An 18,320-nucleotide genomic window follows, 5' to 3' on the forward strand; every position below is an offset into this window, starting at 1 on the left:
GGCAACGTCTGAGAGTTGGCATTGCTCCACATCTTCACCTGATCCTTATATCTGTTTTAAAAAATTCAAGCCTTCCTAGTAGGTGTGTGGTTAAATTTAATTGTGCTTTAATTTGCATTTCTCTAATAGCTGATGCTGTTGAGTGTCTATTCATGTGCAGATATCTTTCAAAATGAGGTGTCTGTTCAAATCCATTTTAATTGGATATTTATATTGAGTTTTAAGAATACTTTATAGAGCACTGAAAAAAAAGTCCTTTCTCTTAGATATGTGTTTAGTAAATATCTTCTCTCAGATTGTGACTTACCTTCATTCCATTAAAGTGTCTCTGAAGACCAGAAGTTTTAAAATTTTGAAGAACTCTAGCAATTTTTCTTGTATGGTTTGTGCTTTTTTGTGTCTTACCTAAGAAATCTCCCCCTGCGATCCCATTGCCTAATCCAAAATCACAAAGATTTTCTCCTGTGTTTTCTTCCAGAAGTTGTATAGTTACATTTAGGTCTATGACCCATTTGATTTTCATGTATGGTGTGAAGGAAGGGGTCAGGTTTTAAATTTTTGCAGTTTGAAAAACTATTTCTGTAGGTCCTTATTGTGACAGTTTATTACACACCTCCAGTTCAGTTCAGTCACTCAGTCATGTCCGACTCTTTGCAACTCCATGGACTGCAGTATGCCGGGCTTCCCTGTCCATCACCAACTCCCAGAGCTTACTCGAACTCATGTCTAGAGTCATTGACTAGAGTCAATGATGCCATCCAATCATCTCATCCTCTGTGGTCCCCTTCTCCTCCTGCCTTCAGTCTTTCCCAGCATCAGAGTCTTTTCCAATGTGCCAGTTCTTCGCATCAGGTAGCCAAAGTACTGGAGTTTCAACTTCAGCATCAGTCCTTCCAATGAATATTCAGGACCGATTTCCTTTATTTGGGTGGAGTGTTCTATAAATGTCAATTAGGTCAAGTAGGTAGATAGTGTTGTTCAAGTCTTCTAGTCCTGTCTGATTTTTTATCTACTTGTTCTGTTAATTATTGAGAGAGGAATGTTAAAATCCCTAACTGTAATTATAGATTTTTTTTGGTTTCTCCTTGCCACTCTCATTTTTCATTTGTTTATTTTGAAGCTGTTACCGAATGGATAATTTTTTAGGTAATGTCTTCTTCATCAGTTGACTTCATCAATTGTATCATGATGAAGTAACATTCTCTATCCCTAATAATATTCTCTGCTTTGACACTGACTTTGTCTTAAAGTGATATGTCCACTCCAGTTTTCTTTTCATTAGTGTTAGCATAGAATAATTTTTTCGACCCTTTTAACCTTTTATTTTCTATTGAAGATGGTTCTTGTATATAGTTAGCTTTTGCTTTTTGTCTAGTGTGATGATTCTTTTAATTAGGATGATGAGAGCATTTGCATTTAATGTAATTGTTGATATTACTACATTCAAATCTACTGTCTTGCCATTTGCTTTCTATTTGTCCCATCTGTACTTTCTTTTTCCTTTTTCTTCCTACTTTCAGATTGAGTACATTTTATTATTTTATTTCCTTTGTTTGCTAATTCAGTATAACTCAGGTTTTGTTATTTTAATGATTGCTTTATAGTTTACAGTATGCACCTTTAACTTATCACAGTCTATCTTCAAATGATATTACACAATTTCATTAATAGTATAGGAATCTTACAATAGGGTACTTCCATTTTTCCCCTCCTGCCTTTGTGGTATTGTTTTCATATATTTTACTCATGTCATAAACAGCACACTATATTATTTTTTGTGTAAACAATAGATTATCTTTTAAAGATATTTAAATAATAAGAAAAATCTTATATATTTACCTATGTTGTTACCAATTACAGTGTTTTTATTCTTTTGCGTAGATCCATGATTCCATCTGGTATGATTTTCCTTCTGTTTAAAAATACTTTTTAACATTTCTTACAGTGAAAATCAACTAGTGATGAATTCTTCAGCTTTTGTATACCTGAGATAGTCTTTATTTTGCTTTTATTTTTCAACGATCTGGGTATAGAATTCTAGCTTGATAGAATTCAATTCACTACTTGAATTGTTATTACATTATTCCCACTTAGTATTTGTTTACGTTGTTTCCAACAAGGAATCTCCTGTCATTGTTATCCTTGTTCCTCCATACGTAGTGTATCGTTTTTTCCTCTGATAGCTTTAAAATTTTTCTCTTTATTGCTGGTTTTGAGCAATATGATTTTTTGTGCCTTGGTGTAGTTTTGTCCATGTTTCTTATCCTTAAAGTTCACTGATCTTCTTAACTTTGTGGGTTTATAGTGTTTAGCAATGTGGGAAAAATTTGGCTATTATTTCTTCAAATTTTTGTACTTCTCCTCTCCTTCAGGGACTCCAAGTATACATATATTAGGTCACTTGAAGTTGTTGCACAATTCATTGATGTGCTGTTCAGTTTTGTTGTTGTTTTGTTTTTTTACTCTTTGTGTTTCATTTTGGGTTGTTTCTATTACTATGTCTTAATGTTTTCTGATCCTTTCTTCTGCAGTGTCTAATATGCCATCAACCTTGCCCAGTATCTTTTTCATTTCGACATTGTTTTTATAATCTCTAGAAGTTCAGTTTGGATCAGTTTTCCATCTTCCATGCCTCTACTTAACATTTTCAGTCTTTAGTCTGGGTTTTGTAACAAATGAAATACAGTTGTTATAACTTTTTTAATGTATGTTGTTGTTGTTGTTGTTGTTCAGTTGCTAAGTTGTATCTGACTCTTTGTGACCCCATGGACTGCAGAATACCAGGCTTCCCTGTCCTTCACTATCTCCCAGAGTTTGCCCAAATGCATGCCCATTGAGTCAGTGGTGCAATCTAACTATCTCATCCTCTGTCATCCTCTTCTTTTGCCTTCAATCCTTCTTTTCCAGTGAGTTGGCTGTTTCCATTAGGTGGTCAAAATATTAGAGCTTCAACTTCAGCATCAGTCCTTCCAATGAATATTCAGGGTTGATATCCTTTAGGACTGACTGGTTTCATCTCCTTGCTGTCCAAGGGACTCTCAAGTCTTCTCCAGCACCACAATTCAAAAGCATCAATTCTTCAATGCTCAGCCTTCTTTATGGTCCAACTCTCACATCCATACATGACTACTGGAAAAATCATAGCTTGGACTATATAGACCTTTGTTGGCAAAGTGATATGTCTGCTTTTTAATATGCTGTCTATGTTTGTCATAGTTTTTCGTCCGAAGAGCAAGTGTCTTTTAATTGCATGGCTGCAGTCATGGTCCGCAGTGAGTTTGGAGCCCAAGAAAAGAACACCTGTCACTGCTACCACTTTTTCCCCTTCTATTTGCCATGAAGTAATGGGACCACATGCCATGATCTTAGGTTTTTGAATGTTAAGTTTTAAGCCAGCCAGCAATCAGCCAGTCAGCCAGCTTATTCATATATTATAATTTTTAAAATGTCCTTTTCTACTAATTCTAATATCTGTATAGATAATTAGTTAGTTTTAATTGATTGCTTTTTTCCCCAATACAGGTCACATATTCCTGCTTATTTGCATGCCCGGCAATTTTTCATATGATTCTAGACATTGTGAATTTTTAGCTTATTGTGTGCTATATATTTTTATAAAACGCTTGGGTTTTGTTTGGGGTAAAGTTAAGTTACTCAAAACAATTTTATTCTTTTAGGTCTAACTTGTAAGATTCATTAGGTAGCACTTCAAGTAGCTTTTAAGTCTAGAATTCATTATTTGCAACTACTGAGACAAGTCCTTTCTGTGCATCATGAGGTTTTCCCTTCTGACTTGTAGGAACAGATGCTATTCCCAACCCTGTGTGATATCCAGTTATCTTTTTTTTTTTTTTGCCTTTTAAAAAATTTATTCATTTTATAAAATTTATTTTTTGTTGAAGGATGATTGCTTTCCAGAATTTTGCAGTTATTCTTATTATTAATCCTTTCATGTGGTTCTTTTCCTGGCATCAGTTAATTCCTCACACAAATGCACTGACCAATACTTTGTTGAATACTCAAGAGCTCCCTTTGCATATCTCCAGAGTTCTTTGTCTGAGTACTTCTTTTCCCTCTAGTACTCTGCTTTGTGAACTCTCATCACCTTGGTTTTCCCAGATTCTCAGCTCCATTTCTTCAGCTGGGGAGTCTACCAGTCTGTGCCAGGGTTTCTCTTCCCTGTACCATGACCTGGAAATTCTCTTAAAGAGGTAAGCTAGGGCAGTCATAGGGGTCATTTCATTTATCTCTCATCTCTTGGGGATCACTGAACTTGATTGCCTGAGGTCCGGTTTCTTGAAAACTGTTTTTCGTATGTTTTGTTTGATTTTTTCATTGTTTCAGGTAAAAGGTTAAATTGGTCCTTGCTACTTCATCTTGACCTGAAGCCAATAATATTCTTTAAGTCTGTTTTGTTTTGATATGGATGGAGTCCAATCAAAGACTAGGCATTGCATGTCATGTCTTTGTTTCCCTTAATGTAGAATGTTTCCCTGCTTTTTTTTTTTTTTGGTCTTTTATGGCATTGGCATTTCTGAAGAGTCTAAGCCAGTTGTTTTATAATTTGCCCCACAATCTGGATTTGTCTGTTTCCTCATTAGATTCAAAGTAAACATTTTGGAGAAGAATACTATATAAGTGACATATCCTTCCTTCCTACTTCATCACTTCAAGTGACCCGATGCTAAGTCTGATCACTTGATTAAGGTGATATCTTACATATGTCTCCATTGTAAAGTTATTTTCCCCCTTGGTAATTGATAAATAATATGTGGGCTGAACTTTGGGATCATAGAAGATCCTACTTCCAGACAACTCTTCACCCAGCTGTGCATCAGAGATAATCCTTGTCTGAATCAACTATTACATTGATAGTTGTAAAATGACACTTTCCTAATTTTATCATTCCTTTCGCATTTATTACCTGTTATTATTCTATAAAGCAGAGCTCCCTCACTTTTCTTTTTGAATATCATTATGAACTCATGTACTCTTCTTTAATTATAACTTGTTATAATGATAATGTTACTCTTTTGAATGTTCAGATTGTCCAGATTTGGTCAATGAGATCTCTGTTATAATTTAACCACACAATATTTTTTTATTCCTAGAGTAATTTCTAATGTATTTATTACTCACAAATAGGAATTGAGAAAGAGACTCCAGAAGGGGGACTTATTCAGATTCTTCTTAGAAGTCTTCCTACTTCTGTGTACTCTCAACCCAAAATGAAGCTTTTAGGTTGGAAGGAGATATTTCTGAATTAAACTACAGATCAATGTCACCCAATTCTAGTCCCTATTCCCTTTTTTCTAGGCATACCATCCCCACTGCCACCCTAATCCTTCTGTTGGGCACCTCTGGCCTCTATATTTATTTTCAACAGTCAAGAGCAGCAACTGGCCAACTGATCTGTATCCAGTTCTCCAATCCATATGCCCCAAGAACTAACTCCTTTATGCACTGGCCTGTGGTGGCCTTGGCCTGCCTCTTCCACCTATTCGAGTAACTCCTTTACCACAAATTTGATTCTCTGCATTTCCATTTATAGGATCTTACCTATCCGTACGACCTGCTGCCTCTGCCAATTTAAAAATACTATTGAGGTTGTCTGCAAGACAGTCAAACTGCATTGTGACAGTGATTGCCCGACAAACATCACATTTTGTGGTGAGTCTGAATTGCCTGATGGTAATTTTAAAATTGTCTTTTAATTCTTTAATTTTTATTTTTAACCAGTGATGATAAATTTTAAAATTAATAATGTAATTGCATTATTTTTATTCATTCAGAATTCCACATCCCTAAATTTCTAAGAACTACTCTCTTACTAAAAATCAGATTCTCAGTTACATTATTAAGCTAATAATAGCTTAGTTACATTGTTAACTTAGTAACTGATATACGTACATAAAAGAACAAGAAAAAGGAATGGAAGGGGGAAGGGCATTAGCATGAATGGCCACACAGTGTGTTCTGTGCTGTCTGCAAATGAGAATTTATTCATACAGTGCATCAGTTTGTAGACTGATTCTATATACATTAGGTCTCAAGTATTCTTTGTCTTACAGGGTAGATGTAAATATATTTTTGATATTTTGTCTATTTTTGTAATATTATGAAAGAGTACAAGTGATGCTGTCTTATGGCCTACATGGAGCCTGAGAGTTTCTGGTTCCACCACCAGAAGCTGCTAGCTAGCACTTCTAAAGGATGGGTGCACTGTGTGTGTGCTAAGCTGCTTCAGTCACGTCTGACTCTTTGAGATTCTGTGGACTGTTGCCCACCAGACTCCTCTGTCCATGAGATTCTCCAGGCAAGAATACTGAAGTGTGTTGCCATACCCTCCTCCACGGGTTCTTCCCAACCCAGGGATCGAACCTGCGTTTCTTACATCTCTTGCATTGGCAGGTAGGTTCTTTACCACTAGCGCCACCAGGGAAGAGCAATTTTATTCTTAGACTGTCCAGCTCTGAACTTGTTCTGAATCTCAAACTTTTCTATCCACAAAACACTCAGGTGCTTCTGACTATTTTTCTATTTATTAGATTTGTTGGCACTAACTCGATAACCTCCAAAATGTGCTTTGATGCCCAGATATCTTAAATACAGGTGTCTCAATGGTCTAGAACACATCATAAATAATAACACTTTGTTACTTATATAAAGATAATTTTTGCTTCTTTTTCAAAAAAATTTGTTATTTTGGCCACTCAGTTCCTTGACCAGGGATAGAACCTGGGCCATGGCAGTGAAAATACTGAATCCTAACCACTATACCACCAGGGAACTCCTCAAAATATTGTTTTTACCAATTATATTACTCTCTCTCCCCCAGAAGTGGGCCAGAAAAGCCATTTTTAATCTCCTTTTGCAGATGAGGAAAAACAAGATCCGAGATATTAAGTGCAGTGGCCTAGTACCCAGATCTCCTGTCTCCGATTTTAGGCTCTCTGCACACCCACGCTCCTCCTCTCTCATGACCCTTACATCCTCCTTTGACCCTTGCCACCACCGCCAACGTTTTTAATCCTTTTGTAAGAGAAGCCCAGCTACACAACGGTACATATTACCTTCACACAGTCAGAAGCTTTGGATGGTTTCCCAGCACACTGGAAATATTAGAAGCGAAATGAAATGAAAGCAAAGTAGGCAACTGACAGAAGTTGCTTTTCCCTTTTGCATTATAGTACTTCAAGTATTATTCTATTGGTCTGTCGAACATTCCACACTGGCATATAGGCTGGCAAATCTGTTAGCTTATGGATCCCTGCCTAAATTTCAGCAAAGAGCCAGGGTGACATAAGTGTTTTGGACATAGAGCCCTCTTTTCTAGGGGCTGGAATATATGGAGGCAGGGACTGAGCAAAGGACTCAATGGGTGGGTGGAGGACACGTTCGGATGATGACCTGTCGGCAGCAGTTGTGGTCACGGTCATCTGGGATAGTAGTAAGAGTGCAGGTGCCCTGAAGAGGTGGAGGGAGGAGACCTTATGCTCCTCTGCGTCTGAGGCAGGGTGGGGTGGGGTATGTGACTGTGAGGGGTCACAGTAGATGGGAGTAGAGGAATCTGTGTCTTCCTGCCAGTCCCTTGGGAGCCAGTTGAGTGATCCTAAATATAATTACTATATTTCATGCCACAGAATTTTCTGAGTAGATGGTCACTTTTTCAAAAGATATCTTTTTCACCTTTTAGTGTAATCAATCACTGGCCTATGTTTGGGTTTCTTTCTCTCCCCTCCAAGTGGCACTCACACATTTGCTGATGCCTAATTTATTTGTCTGGGATACATGACTGTGGACTGACCAAAAGCTCTCCCATCAGTCTTCACTTATCAAAAACAGTCTCTTCTCTTTTGACAGATGAAGATACATCTATAGGGAATGCAGAAGGATCGTTCATGAAGGTGTTACAAGCCCGGAAGAAGAACACCAGCACAGAGCTGATTATTGAACCCGAGAGGGCATCCTCAGACAAAAGTGCTGTCAGTCTGTCAGCCTTCATGAATGAGCAGCTGGACTTTAATGATGAGAGTAACGTGATCAGTGCACTGAATTACATACTGCCTTATTTCTCAGAGGGAAATCTAGAAGATGTTGAATCCACATTATTGCCCTTCATTCAACTTCTTTTTACAAATGCCCACGAGGGAGATATGCCACTGGGCCATCTCAAAAACAATGCAAAGAACCCTTCTGTTAACCCTATACACAACAATTCAATTTATAAAAATAAATTGAGGAAACTCTATTTTCTGGAAAACTTGTTAAAGACAGAAGTTCAAGAAAAACTTGATGAGGTTAAAAAGAAAGAAAAAACGGCCATGCTTACCCGTGCCAACCTTTTGGGTCCCAAATTTAAACGCCAGATCTTTCCAAAGAAACTGGAAACAGCCCAACCACAGGAAAACAGCCTAGCTGAGATTGAGAGCCCAGGGCAAAGGCTGCTGAGAGTGAACAGGGTCCTCAAGCGCCCAAGGGGCCTACAGAAAAGGCACTTCAAAGATGCGGGAGATGAGAGCAGCAAGAAGAAACAGAATGCCCAGCCATTGGTGGAGAACACTGCCAAAGAAAGAAGGCTCCGGAGGCCGTCCCCAAGGGAGCTGGATGAGCTGGACATGGTGAGGAGGCCCAGGAAGTTAGTGGGGAACTCCTTCAACACAGAGCCTTCGTTCATAGAGGAACACAAGTCAGCAGCCTATTCTTTGCTGAAACAATACTCTTGGGATAGGCCTTCAGACCCCCTCCCTCCAAAACCCCAACCTGAGGTTAAAAAGAAATCAAAAGGTTTATCCCTCACCATTTCCGTTTTAGAAGACGCTGATGCTAGAGTGAGAAACATGAAGTCTTCCAAACCAGTCTTGCATTCCAGAAAAAAACACCTCTTCCATAAAACTCGCTCTCGGGTGGCCCACAGAACACCTACGGCCAAAATAGGTCAAGAGCAGAGAAAGAAAGATTCACTCAACAGAATGATGCTGGCCAGAAGGCCTCCATTCTCTGCAGTGAGGAGTCTCATCAATTCCCCTCCACGAGAGGCATTTTCATCTTCAGGATTACTGGATCCTCAGGAAAAGCCTTTTTCAGAATTATATTCTCTTTCAGATCCTCCTAATGGAAAGTCTAGTTCAGTGAACAATACTCCACATGTTTTAGAAGCAGTTATCTCTTCAGGAAACATGACTCTGCCGAAAGAAACCAGGCCTGGAGTCACTGCCCATAAGAATGTCTCCAGTGCACATTCTACTGTTGCTGCGGACTTCACGCCACCTGTTCAACACACCAACGAAACACAGTGGGAGTACCACAACGTGGGCACTGAGTTCGCCTCTAAGCCCCCAAGCCTCGGTTTCCCAGCGCTCGCATCCCCAGGCGATCAGTTTGAAAGTCAGCTTAACCAGCAGCTACGGCCCCTCATCCCCAGCAACGACGTAAGAAAGCTCATCGCTCACGTCATCCGGACTTTGAAAATGGACTGCTCTGAGACCCACGTGCAGCTGGGCTGCGCCAAACTCATATCCAGAACAGGCCTCTTGATGAAGCTTCTCAGTGAGCAGCAAGAAATAAAGGTGTCCAAGGCAGAATGGGATACGGACCAGTGGAAAACTGAGAACTACATCAATGAGAGCACAGAAGCCCAGAGTGAACAGAAAGAGCGGGAGTCCAGTGAGGTGAGGATTGTGCCTGAAACATGGGACCTGGACTTTCACTCAGTTCAGGACATGCCATTAACGTGCCCAAGCAGGAAGTCCTGGGGCTCCTCGTCTGTATCTTGTCTCGGCCAAGCTGGCTAAGACAGTGACCTACCACTCTGCTCATTCAGAGAACGTGCCACTACTGCTAGGGTAGATGAGAAGAGGACATAACCCACAAGATAGATACATTGTAGAAGAAAATGCTAACGATGAGATCAATAACTTTAAATTTGGTTTCTTCTTGTAAAAGCTATCCACCTGAAAAGGATGGAGTCTTCTAGTAGTTTAAGAATAGTTAGGTATTGTTTAGAATAGCTTTAATACTCCTCAGCTTTCCTCCTTTCCAGCTCCCTGTTTTTAAAAACTTGTTGTTTATTTATTTATTTTTTAGCTCACAAAAGAAGTTCCAGGTTACGGCTATAACAACAAACTTATCTTGGCAATATCTGTGAGTGCAGGAGTGACGGTTTTGATTACAATGTTGTGTCTCATTGAGGTAAGGATGTTTCTTAATTCAGATTCAGAACCCCCAACCCGAAAAATCAAAGCTACCTTTCCACCTGCTAGTACTTGATACTCCTCTTCAGTCACGAGGACTAAGATATGCTTTGTTCTTTTACTGAAAAGTGTGTTCCCAGGGTTTTCACAGGAGCTCCACTCCCAGGAGATACCTGTGGAACTGAATCCAAGATAACAAGCCATTAGACTATTCTGAGCAGTTAAGTTTATAAGAAACCAGAGTTGACATGATAGTAACATTTCTTCGACTCAGAACACCATGTGGATTTGATGTACTCACAGTCACTCTCATGCTACCTTGATTTCTCTCCTTGTTGGCTGCAGTGGTGAGAGATATATCATTTCCACCCTCACGTAGCTATCGGTCACCCTGCATGCTATGCATGCTAAGTCGCCTCAGTCGTGTCCGACTCTGTGCGACCCCAAAGACGGCAGCCCACCAGGCTCCGCTGTCCACAGGATTCTCTAGGCAAGAATACCGGAGTGGGTTGCCATTTCTTTCTCCAATCGGTCACCCTAGGAGGCCTAAGTTCAGTTCAGTTCAGTTCAGTCGCTCAGTCGTGTCCGACTCTCTGCGACCCCATGAATTGCAGCACGCCAGGCCTCTCTGTCCATCACCAACTCCCGGAGTCTACCCAAACCCATGTTCATCCAGTCGGTGATGCCATCCAACCATCTCATCCTCTGTCGTCCCCTTCTCCTCCCGCCCCCAATCCTACCCAGCATTAGGGTCTTTTCCAATGAGTCAACCCTTCGCATGAGGTGGCCAAAGTATTGGAGTATCAGCTTCAACATCAGACCTTCCAATGAACACCCAGGATTGATCTCTTTTAGGATGGATTGATTGGATCTCCTTGTAGTCCAAGGGACTCTCAAGAGTCTTCTCCAACACCACAGTTCAAAAGCATCAATTCTGTGTCGCTCAGCTTTCTTCACCGTCCAACTCTCACATCCATACATGACCACTGGAAAAACCATAGCCTTGACTAGACGGACTTGTGTTGGCAAAGTAATGTCTCTGCTTTTAAATATGCTATCTAGGTTGGCCATAACCTTCCTGGCAAGGAGTAAGCGTCTTTTAATTTCATGGCTGCAATCACCATCAGCAGTGATTCTGGAGCCCAAAAAAATCAAGTCTGACACTGTTTCCACTGTTTCCCCATCTATTTCCCATGGAGTGATGGAACCAGATGCCATGATCTTAGTTTTCTGAACGTTGAGCTTTAAGCCAACTTTTTCACTCTCCTCCTTCACCTTCATCAAGAGGCTCTTTAGTTCTTCTTCACTCTCTGCCATAAGGGTGGTGTCATCCGCATATCTGAGGTTATTGATATTTCTCCCGGCAATCTTGATTCCAGCTTGTGTTTCTTCCAGCCCAGCGTTTCTCATGATGTACTCTGCATAGACGTTAAACAAGCAGGGTGACAATATACAGCCTTGACGTACTCCTTTTCCTATTTGGAACCAGTCTGTTGTTCCATGTCCAGTTCTAACTGTTGCTTCCTGACCTGCATACGGTTTCTCAAGAGACAGGTCAGATGGCCTGGTACTCCCATCTCTTTCAGAATTTTCCACAGTTTATTGTGATCCACACAGTCAAAGGCTTTGGCAGAGTCGATAAAGCAGAAATAGATGTTTTTCTGGAACTCTCTTGCTTTTTCGATGATCCAGCGGATATTGGCAATTTGATCTCTGGTTCCTCTGCCTTTTCTAAAACCAGCTTGAACATCTGGAAGTTAACGGTTCACGGGTTGCTGAAGCCTGGCTTGGAGAATTTTGAGCATTACTTTACTAGCATGTGAGATGAGTGCAATTGTGCGGTAGTTTGAGCATTCTTTGGCATTGCCTTTCTTTGGGATTAGAACGAAAACTGACCTTTTCCAGTCCTGTGGCCACTGCTGAGTTTTCCAAATTTGCTGGCATATCGAGTGCAGCACTTTCACAGCATCACCTTTGAGGATTTGAAATAGCTCAACTGGAATTCCATCACCTCCACTAGCTTTGTTCGTAGTGATACTTTCTAAGGCCCGCTTGACTTCACATTCCAGGATGTCTGGCTCTAGGTGAGTGATCACACCATCGTGATTATCTGGGTCGTGAAGATCTTTTTTGTACAGTTCTTCTGTGTATTCTTGCCACCTCTTCTTAATATCCTCTGGGGCTAGGCGGGGCCGGGGGCCGGGGGCCGGGCCCGGGGGCAACGGCCGATAGGGGCTAGGCTGGGCTGGGGGCCGGGAGCCGGGGGCAGCGGCCGACAGGGGCTAGGCCGGGCCGGGGGCCGGGGGCCGGGGGCAACAGCCGAGAGGGGCTAGGCCGGGCTGGGAGCCGGGGGCGGCGGCCGACAGGGGCTAGGACGGGCTGGGGCCCGGGGGCCGGGGGCAACGGCCGAGACGGGCTAGGCCAGGCCGGCGGCGGGGGACGGCGGCCGACAGGGCCTAGGCCGGGCCGGGGGCTGGGGCCGGCGGCGGTGGCGGCGGCGGCGGCGGCAGCGAGAGGAATTACCCAAGGCCCAAGGTAAGAGAAACCCAAGTAAGACGGTAAGTGTTGCGAGAGGGCATCAGAGGGCAGACACACTAAAACTAAAATTACAGAAAACTAGCTAATCTGATCACATGGACCACAGCCTTGTCTATCTCAATGAAACTAAGCCACGCCGTGTGGGGCCACCCAAGACGGATGGGTCATGGTGGAGAGGTCTGACAGGTTGTGGTCCACTGGAGAAGGGCATGGCAAACCACTTCAGTATTCTTGCCTTGAGAACCCCATGAACAGTATGAAAAGGCAAAAGGATAGGACACTGAAAGATGAACTCCCCAGGTCAGTAGGTGCCCAGTATGCTAATGGAGATCAGTGGAGAAATAACTCCAGAAAGAATGATGGGATGGAGCAAAGCAAAAACGATACCCAACTGTGGATGTGACTGGTGACAGACACAAAGTCCGATGCTGTAAAGAGCAATATTGCATAGGAACCTGGAATGTTAGGTCCATGAATCAAGGCAAACTGGAAGTGGTCAAACAGGAGATGGCAAGAGTGAACGTCGACATTCTAGGAATCAGCGAACTAAGATGGACTGGAATGGGTGAATTTAACTCAGATGACCATTATATCTACTACTGTGGGCAAGAATCCCTTAGAAGACATGGAGTAGCCATCATGGTCAACAAAAGAATCCAAAATGCAGTACTTGGATGCAATCTCAAAAACGACAGAATGCTCTCTGTTCGTTTCCAAGGCAAACCATTCAATATCACGGTAATCCAAGTCTATGCCCCGACCAGTAACGCCGAAGAAGCTGAAGTTGAACAGTTCTATGAAGACCTACAAGACCTTCTAGAACTAACACCCAAAAAAGATGTCCTTTTCATTATAGGGGACTGGAATGCAAAAGTAGGAAGTCAAGAAACACCTGGCGTAACAGGCAAGTTTGGCCTTGGAGTACAGAATGAAGCAGGGCAAAGGCTTATAGAGTTTTGCCACGAGAACGCACTGGTAATAGCAAACACCCTATTCCAGCAACACAAGAGAAGACTCTACACGTGGACATCACCAGATGGTCAACACTGAAATCAGATTGATTATATTCTTTGCAGCCAAAGATGGAGAAGCTCTATACAGTCAGCAAAAACAAGACCGGGAGCAGGCTGTGGCTCAGATCATGAACTGCTTATTGCCAAATTCAGACTTAAATTGAAGAAAGTAGGGAAAACCACTGGACCATTCAGGTATGACCTAGATCAAATCCCTTATGAGTATACAGTGGAAGTGACAAATAGATTTAAGGGACTAGACCTGATAGACAGAGTGCCTGATGAACTATGGACAGAGGTTCATGACATTGTACAGGAGATAGGGATCAAGAAAATCCCCATGGAAAAGAAATGCAAAAAAGCAAAATGGCTGTCTGAGGAGGCCTTACAGATAGCTGGGAACAGAAGAGAAGCGAAAAGCAAAGGAGAAAAGAAAAGATATTTCCATCTCAATGCAGAGCTCCAAAGAATAGCAAGGAGAGATAAAGCTCAGCGGTCAGTACAAAGAAATAGAGGAGGGCTAAAAGGACCCAGCTAATAGATAGAAGTGTGATCTTATCAGTCCCGTAGATCTCCGTAGCAGCTGTCTTCTCTGGTGTGTTAGGCGTTGTGTAAATAGGTTCCATTAGAGCACTACAAGAAAGAGTCCTGCATCAGGCCACCCTGAAGCATGTCATGTTTAGAACAGCATCTTCCTGGAGCTAGCCTCTTGAGCTTTCGTCCAGTTACATAATGGTTTATTACTTTTCCCAACAGGCAGTTGCTAACATTAAGAGGAAGATTTTGGTTTTTTTAACATGTTTATTTTTTTTTTATAATCTTATTTATTGATTTATTTTTGCTGCCCTGGGCCTTTGTGGCTTTGTGCGGGCTTTCTCTGGTCGAGACAAGTGGTGGGGCTACTCTTCCTTGCTGTGCACAGGCTTCTCATTGTGGTGGTTTCTCTTGTTGCAGAGCACGGGCTCTGTGTGTGGGAGCTGAGTAGTTGCAGCATACAGGCTTAGTTGCTCCACGGCACGTGGGGGTCTTCCTGGACCAGAGATTAAACCCATGTCTCCTGCATTGGCAGGCGGACTCCTATCCACGGCACTACCAGAGAAGTCCAAAAGAGCAATTTTAATGAGCTGACCATCTTGAGTCTACTCTACCAAGTCAATCTACTTTATCTTTTCTTCTGTCCTGGCAGCCCTCTATTCCAGCCAAAGCAGCCCCTTACCATGTGCTCATTACACCGTACCCATTCCTGCTTTTATCTGTGCGTTTGCACAGACAAAATAAATTCCTTAATTTTACTTTGCCTGTGGGAGTCCTATGACTCTCAAAAGCCAACTCAAGTTCATCTTTCTTCAAATAGACTTCCCTGAATACTCCAGCCCTGCTGACCCTAGTCCCATGAGGCCTGTCACCAGTTCTCAGGGGCCCCAGCAAAGCAGTCCCCTCACCTCAGAACTTACAAAAGTGGTAAACAGTTCTTTAGAAGGTGGCTCCCTAAGAGCCTCGTGGAGGGGAGCAGAACAGTGTAAGGACCAATGGCTTCCTGGTCTGTCAGACTTGAGTAAAACCTGACATGATGTGTTACCTGCTAAAGAGAAATGTGTCCGTCTGTAGGAGGGCTGGTCAGTAGTGAAAGTGCAGGAAAGGTGAAGAGGGACCAGCATGGGTAGTGCCCAGCCTCACCTTGTCCAAGAGGAGAGATGCACCCGAGGCAGCATAACTGAAGAGTCAGGCCCATCGCCAGGCTGCAGCTGTTGAGAGCATCTGGCTACCGCAGGCCTTTCCGTTTAATGTGGGATTCAGCTGATTCCTTTGGTTCTAATTCTGTTCTCACCAAGTAGCCTTTTGAGTGTGTGGTTGTGCTTTGGTGTGCCTTGGAGGCCTGTCTCTACAGAAGTTTAATTCTCTGGTTGTGTAGACACCGGTGCCCTGTCTGTAGAACAGATGTATTTCTCGTTGTCAAGTAAGAATTTGGCATTCTGATTTTTGATCAGTCCTGTGATATTATTGATAAAGTGAAACTGCCGCAAGAGGAAGATGTGAGTTCTCTCTTGGTGGGGAAGAGTAATTTCTGAGCCTAGGAGGCCAGGGACTTAACATGGGGTCTGGGGACTTAGCATGGGGTCAGCTTGCTAGTAGTTGGCCATTGCCCAGACTGTACCCCTGCATCTCCAGGTGGCATATGGCCTTTGCTTGTTTAGTATATCTACATGTGCGAGCTAAGTTGCCAGTCATGTCTGACTCTTTGTGACCCCATGGACTGTAGCTCTTCCAGGCTCCTCTGTCCATGGGATTCTCCAGGCAAGAATACTGGAGCGGGTGGTCACGCCCTCCTCCAGGAGATCTTCCCAACCCAGGAATCAAACCCGCATCTCTTATATCTTGTGCATTGGCGGGCAGGTTCTTTACTACTAGTGCCACCTGGGAAGTCCTATAACATCCTGTTTCTACTGTTTTTAATTTCCATGTAGTTTAACCTTGCATTTGTATTTATTTATACCATTTCATTGTTTCCGCTCCCTACTTACAAGGTTTTTGAGGACAGGGACTGTGCAGTGTTCTCCCCATGATAGACACTAATGGTGTTTGACAGAAGAGAGATGAGGCATTATATCAGTTCCACAGTGAGGAATAATGCAACGGAATATTTATTTGAAGTAGCATAGAGAGCCCAGAAATAGACCCACGTGTTCTTAAGATATTTGTCATGTTTTAATATTCTAATCAGTGGAAGAAAATGAATAAATGGTAATCAAATAAGCTGCCTGACTATTTGTGGGGAGGGGGGGAGGAATAATAGCAGATCCCCATTTCTCACCTTAAATAAACATGTTTCCATAAATGTGAAAAGATACTGCATAAAAGTATTAGAAGAAAAGCAGTGTTTTAATAATCTTGTGGCAGGAAAGCAGCTTCAGGGTCCGGTACCATGAGCAGAGTCTTTGATGGATCTGACCACCTGGTCTGTGACAACAACTTAGCACTGATTCACGCCAAGTGGAAGATGAGGAATTTTCTGTGTATTGTCTGACTCAATCGCCACAATCCTGTGAGGATGGTATTACTGTCCCTCTCTCATAGAGGAAGGAAATCAGCATGAGGCCCCAGTGGTCAAACCAAAAGCAGGAGCCGGGATCACCAGACTGCAAAGCCTGTGCTTCCTACTCTGCTCTTTTGTCTTTTCTCCTTAGAGACAAACACTGGGAGGTTTTGAAACACTGAAATTCAACGGAAGCCAATATTTATTTATTATAACGAGGTTTGTGGTGGGGGTTTGTTTTTGTTTGCTTGGCCGTGCTGTGCTCGCAGGATCTTCGTTCCCTACCAGGGATCAAATCCAGGCCACCGCAGTGAAATCGCCGAGTCCTAACCACTGGACCACTAGGGAACTCCCAGGGGTTTTACAGATCAACAGGGAGAAGGCAGACAATCCAGGGGAGAAGGGGGTGAGGGCTGAGAGGAGTAGGAGAGGCATTGACAGTCTGCCACCATACTGGCCCGTCTCTCCTCACGGGTCGTGTGCAGCGGGTTTTGTTAGCCAAGCCTTTGTCACCTCATGACATAAAAATCATCTCTAATCGTCATCTTCAAGTACTTTTATAATCTGTCTAGAACTTGCTGTATTTGATTTTTAGTGTGATTGAGGTAGGGGATCTAACCTTTTCCCCACTACCTGAAGATCTACTTGTTTTCAAATCTTTCACTGAATGGTTCATTCTTTCTCCCCTGTCTAAAATACTATCTTTATTTGAACTCTATTCTGTTGATCCAGTTATCTTTTCCTGTTATCTTTTCAATATCACACTGCTTAACTCCAGTTACTCTATAACATGTAATTTTATATCTGTTAGGGTAAGGCCCTGCTCTTTGATCTTCTTTTTCATACATTTCATAAGCGTTCTTGCGTATATTCTCTACAAAATGTCAGCTCACCAGATTTTGTTTAAAAATTTCCTTGGATATAAATAGGGTTGCATTGAATTTGTAGGTTAATTTGAGGAGAATTGACCTCCTTACAGTATTCTTGGAAGATGGTATCCATCCCATGCCATGTATGTATTTCTTCTCAATGTCCTTCAGGAAGGTTTTAATGTTCTCTTCACATAAGTCTTACACATTTTTGGTTGAGTTTATTCCTAGTTACTATTGATATTATAAATGGGATCTTTCTTCCATTTTTTAGTTGGTTTGGTGATTTGTGCTATATAGGAAAGCTATTAAAGCTTATATGTTGATCTCTTGATTTTGTACATAAGCCACCTTAACTGAATTCTCGTATTACTTACAGTACTTAAAATTTTGGTTGATTCCTTTGGTCTTCTAAAGTCCATTACTCATATGCAGATATGTTTGTCTCTTCCTTTCCAATTCTCCCTTTTTCTTACTGTACTGATTAGGAAACCCCCCTCCTCCACAGTGATCAATAGTAATAGTAATGATAGGCATCTTCCCCCTGTCCTTGATTTTAAACAGTGCTTAGGTTTCTGGTCAATACTTTTATTTTCTTTCCCTACTTCTGAAAGTTTTTTGTTAGGAATTATCTGTTGAACATGATCCAAAATGGTCCATAAAATGTATCGCC

At 42.0% G+C, this 18,320-nt stretch overlaps 2 protein-coding genes across 15 annotated transcripts in view; one reads left to right on the forward strand and one right to left on the reverse strand.

Annotated features, from left to right (window-relative positions):
- The window catches only part of LOC145543169 (reprimo-like protein), a 125,892-nt gene that overhangs the window by 40,529 nt on the left and 67,043 nt on the right, over positions 1-18,320 (reverse strand). Inside the window, exon 2 of one of the 10 annotated variants that reach the window (XM_081583814.1) lies at positions 10,248-10,374. The exons of the other annotated variants lie outside the window; for them this stretch is intronic. The gene's annotated coding sequence lies outside the window, so the exon portion shown is untranslated. The remainder of the gene's footprint in view (positions 1-10,247; positions 10,375-18,320) is intronic. 10 annotated transcript variants of the gene reach the window in all.
- Positions 1-18,320, forward strand: part of LOC145543166 (uncharacterized) — a 47,702-nt gene that overhangs the window by 27,160 nt on the left and 2,222 nt on the right. For all 5 annotated transcript variants that reach the window (XR_014080514.1, XM_081583789.1, XM_081583790.1 and 2 more), the window contains 3 exons: positions 5,552-5,670; positions 7,864-9,671; positions 10,087-10,191. Coding sequence is in view for 4 of the 5 variants with exons in the window: in XM_081583789.1 (XP_081439915.1) it covers positions 5,552-5,670; positions 7,864-9,671; positions 10,087-10,191 (2,032 nt within the window). In the remaining variant the exon portion in view is untranslated. The remainder of the gene's footprint in view (positions 1-5,551; positions 5,671-7,863; positions 9,672-10,086; positions 10,192-18,320) is intronic.

This window comes from Giraffa tippelskirchi, chromosome 3, assembly GCF_054371585.1.
Source record: "Giraffa tippelskirchi isolate mGirTip1 chromosome 3, T2T-mGirTip1v1.2.pri, whole genome shotgun sequence".
NCBI lineage: Eukaryota > Metazoa > Chordata > Mammalia > Artiodactyla > Giraffidae > Giraffa > Giraffa tippelskirchi.